Here is a 4,684-nt window from a genome sequence, read left to right as displayed (position 1 = left end):
ACACCACCCGTGATTTTGTAAAAGTGTTGAAATGGAGGGGGGTTTGGGGGGGAAAAAAAAAAAAAAAAAAAAAAAAAAGAAAATAATAGAGATTGGTTTCCTGTAAAGAGAGCTCAGGAAAGTGTTTTGTCACCCTGTAAAAGGATTCCATCAAACAGATGATGGAGAAACAAGGCTGAGTCCCGGTGCAGCTTTGTTGTTAAAGTGAAAAATCTTGCGAGGCTGGGAAGCTGCCTGGGGGCAGGTGGGCAGAACCAGGCAGGTGCTGGGAGAGGAACAGGAACAGCCACATCTCCGTGGATCCTTCCAGGCCAGGAGGAGAGCATGGTGCTGTTCCTTACTTGTTTCAGGCCTTTTCATGGGTTCTTCCTCAACACCTCCTAAAAGTCATCCATTAAACATCCACAGACCATAAACCCCAGCTCTATTAACTAAAACTCCCCCCATAAGCTGAGCTTATTTTGCACCCAAGGGTGCTCACAGTGCCCAGCAGCTACAGCACCCAGAAAACCCTGCTCAGTCTCTGGGGTTTGCTGCCATCAGGGGAGCTCTGCCTTCCCTGCACCAGCTTGGCCTTTCTGCATCTCACATGCAATTTATCAGCCCTCAATTAGCACACATGCTTTAATGTATCCTGCAATTTAACACATTATTATAACTGTAAAACCCCAAAGAAAACATCTCCCCCCACAATACATATTTAAGTTTTAGGAGTGCTAATTTTTTTTTTTTGCTCCTCTAATTCTGTGAAGCAAACACTGACACCACAATGTCCCAGCTGCAACAGTCCTGCAGGTTTTCATTTGTCAATAACAAATGCAATGACCAGCAGCAAAACATTGCTCCTCAGCAGCAGCTGGAGCCTATGGCAGCTCCATCTTCCTGCAAGGAAAACCTTTCAGCTTTTTCCTACAAACCATGTTCCTGTCCTGCTGCAGCCAGTGCTCCAAACAAAATCCTGGCATAAAACCTCATAACTGCAGCAGAGTAATGGCAAAGATCATCAGCTGTCTCTAGAGGAGGTACCTCTGGGTTCATCATTTAAAATATGAATTAGAAGAGTCAGAGATGAGGATTCATCACTGGCATTGACTTCTCAACACCAGTCTCTGTCATAATAAGGCCTTTGACCCAAGGACACCCTTATCTGGACTCTAATTACTGGGAGGGTTTCTCATTTTTTAAAACAGCACTTGCCCCTGTCCTACACCTGGTGCTTCCCACTCACTCATGCTGAGGGCAGGAGCTGGCATCCCTCACAACTTCCTCAAGGCTCTGCTCATTTTAATTACTGCCAGTTGTGGCTCAGTGTGACATTTCTCACCCAGGAGCTTTGTACCGAGACTGGAGTGAATAAACTGCTCTTTCCTCTCCCATGGCTTCAACCCCATTCCAGGCAGAAATGTCCCTGTGCCCAGTTCCCAGCACTGGTGGATAAGGGAGCATGACAGAGGCACATTCAAGAGAAGTAGCTCAGCTGTCCTTACCTGCAAGCACTGGATTTTTCTAACAATCCCAGCTCCAAGGGAAAAACTGCTGCATCTTTAATGGGAGGTTGGAGTTGGAACAACCAGAGATTGTCCTTGCCAGCTCTCTGGGGTTACCCACCTACTTCAGCAGCCCTTAGTTCTGCCTCCCCCACCTCTCCCTCCCAGAGAGGAGTTATGCCACTGCTGCTATTTGTGAGAAAGCAAAAACATCCAGAAACAGCTGTCTGAAGTTAGGCACTCAAATGCATATTTAAGTACCTGAACGCCTTCCTCCAGAGAGGGGGAATAGCTAAATACGCTTTGTTTGTCTTGATTAATGAGATCACTAGCAAGCTTTTCAGGGCAAAGACTGCTCTGTATTTTTACATATGCAAAACCTGACATCCAGCCAGCCTGAGCAGGGGGTGGGGGGGAAGCAGGAGGCAGCTCAGCACAGCCACACGAGGCAGATGCACAGCACAGGGAATTGTGCTGGGGCAGGCAGAGCCTGTGGCCCCCCATGGAAAACACTCGAGTTTCAGTCACTGCAGGTTTGCTTCACACAGCTGTGAGCGAGCCCCTCTGCTCACCCCAAAGGGCCCTGGGAGCTTTCTCCCCCAGATTACTTCCCTTTTGTTTATGGTCACGGGCATTTTTTCCACCCTGTCCCCACTCAAAGGTGATTCCTGGGGAGCTGCTGCTTCTGTGTTTTTAGGGTAGGTCGTGTAAGAGCCCCTGATCTCACCAGGGGCTTCCCTGGGAGCTCTGAGCCCATCCTGGCCCCTCAGTGAGGCACATGAGTCCTGTGTTGTAGAAAACAAGGCATATTTATTTCAATGCCCACCTTAGGGCATGCAGCCTTTGAAACGTCAGACCAAAAAAACCCCACCATAATAAAATTACAGGGTTTTGTTGCTAGAGCAGGATAAGAATCTGCTGAGGTCAATCAGAAAGCTACTCTTCATCTTAAGCAGGTTAAGTGTTTAACTTCAGCTGGAGCAACATCTCCCAGTCAGGCAAAAGCCCTTTTGCAATCTGCAGTCTCCTCCCTGTCTGTGCTTCAACCTATTTTCTGTGGCTGGCTCCTGGCTGTAACCAATCCTCTCTCTGCTCCTTTCCTCATAGGCTGAGCCTCATCTCAGGACTTTTCCAGACCCTGACTCTCGTAAAAAGGCTCTCAGTGCCTCCCACTGAGAAGTGCCTGCGAGTGGTCCCCTTCCCCAGAGGGCCCCCACAGCAAGGACCATGCTGGGCACAGCCCTTGGACCCTGGGATTCCACAGGCAATAGACTTTCTCTCTGGTTTTACAGTTATGCTAATGCAGATATAGCCAAATAAATCATAAATGTAAGAGGAATGATTGTGTCTTAGCTTGTTCATTACTTCGTGTCAGGTGTACAACACAACCTGAACACCGCAGTTCTCATCACACTGAGGAGCACAGCAGTGCTCACACCATCACAGCTCCACAGGGAAGGCAGGACAGGCACCTTCACTGCTGGTTCTCAACAAATAGATTGGATGCAGCCATGTCCTGGCTAATATCAAATCTGTAAAATCTCATCAGTCCTTCCCATTTCTTTGCCAAAAAAAATCTTCCCATCAGTGCCTGATTCAGCAAAGCCATTGCCTTGCCTGTGTGATGGAATCCAAACACCTGCTTTAAGTGCTCTGCCAAACTGAGGCCTCACCACAGGCAGTGCCTTCACTTGAAGGTGGCTCCAGCCAGCTCCACACTCACCCTGCAATAGCTGCTGGTGCTTGGAGTGCCTCAGGGCTGAGCTTCTTCAAGCACTTGCTGAACAAACGCAAACTCTACCAACACCAACTCAACATCACAGCACCCAAACCCACAGGCAACAGCAAAGGTTCAGTCAGGAGCCAACACACTTGGAATCCACCTCCTTCCAACAGAGCATTTCACCTCAAATACCACTTGGTAAAAGGTGTCATTATTTTAACTGTGCATCTCCATTATTGCTAAAGGAATAATTAATGACTCTTATGTAGTCTGCTTCTCACATCTGCCATTACAGCTCAGATTGTACCAACTTTTTAAGCCAAATTAACTCCCAGTTTTCATATTCACCATTCCCTTGGCACTTGGAGAGCTCAGGTGTGTTCACCCCAGAGCTCTGGGAGATGAGATCTGCTGTGCTGGGCAGCCCAACTGCACCCTGAGCTCAGGTGGATGTGCCCAGCATGATTTTGCCCCCACACCTCAGCACTGGGATTAGCCCAGCCCTCCCACATAAAGCCACCATCAGCCAAAGGACAGGAAGAACCCATGCTGAGCTCAGGGCTCATTGCCCCTCAGATTTCCACCCAAACCTTGAAACCCAAACCTCAAAGAGAAGAGATCTTTGCAACATTACACTATATTGCTCAAGGTGAAACAATAAAGTAAACTGCAAGAGCAGCTTTTCTTACCCCTCAGGACACTGAAGGCTCCACAGCAGCTGCTCCCACATTTCCCACATCCCCTCCTTAGGGCAGCTTGTACCTCAAACTGCCCTTTTATAAGGAAGAAGCTGTAACAAACTCCACCCTGCCCACACCTGAGCTGAGGGAGGAACAAAATCACCTGGTCCACACTGGGGAAAACCCTGGTATGTGGTTGCCTCTTTTTAGTACAGGCCTCTAAATAAAACCCATCTAAAATAATGAGGAGGATAACAGCAGGGTTTGCCAAGCTGCCAGAGGTGGATTATAACCAAAGACCTTTCCCACCTCCCAGGGAGGGAAGAAGCTGGGCCTTAAATGACTTGTCTTGCTAAAAATGACACTGTTTACAAGCGTGTGAGAAATACAGGCACGAGGTTTGTCCTTCTGCCTGCTGGGCATCTCCAACTCTCAGCCCAGCCACAGCATCAGTGTCCTCTTGCAGCAGCCACTGAGGTCCCTGGGGTGTGCTCACGGAAAGAAGCACCTCCAGAGAGTCCTGCCCGGCTGGGAAGGGCTGGCACAGAACGGTGTGCACCAAGCCCCTGTAGAGCTGCCGGCTGGGCAGGAAACCAGCAAAGAGACCAGAAACCCAAAAAACATCAGCCAAATAAACGAAGTGCGTTCAGGAGACACCTCTCAGTGGGGCTCGGAGCCGACAGATCTGCCCCGCTGCCCCCGAAATCCTGGGGAAGGCTCTGCCGCAAATGTCCCCGGTGTGGCCCCTCGGAGGGGCTGCTCGGGGACAGCGCGGGGCACCCCCTGCCCCGGCC

At 49.5% G+C, this 4,684-nt stretch overlaps 1 protein-coding gene across 1 annotated transcript in view; it reads left to right on the top strand.

The window, feature by feature from the left end:
* The window catches only part of CFAP77 (cilia and flagella associated protein 77), a 33,082-nt gene extending 30,256 nt beyond the window's left edge, over positions 1-2,826 (top strand). The window contains exon 6 of the mRNA XM_017745411.1: positions 2,595-2,826. Coding sequence (XP_017600900.1) covers positions 2,595-2,663 — 69 coding nt within the window. The 3' untranslated portion in view covers positions 2,664-2,826. The remainder of the gene's footprint in view (positions 1-2,594) is intronic.
* Positions 2,827-4,684: the final 1,858 nt, after the last annotated feature.

The sequence above is a fragment of the Corvus brachyrhynchos genome, unplaced genomic scaffold, assembly GCF_000691975.1.
Source record: "Corvus brachyrhynchos isolate BGI_N302 unplaced genomic scaffold, ASM69197v1 scaffold59, whole genome shotgun sequence".
NCBI classification, from domain to species: Eukaryota; Metazoa; Chordata; class Aves; order Passeriformes; family Corvidae; genus Corvus; species Corvus brachyrhynchos.
Note: the sequence above shows the minus strand (reverse complement) of the source record. Positions and strands in the feature narration are given on the sequence as shown.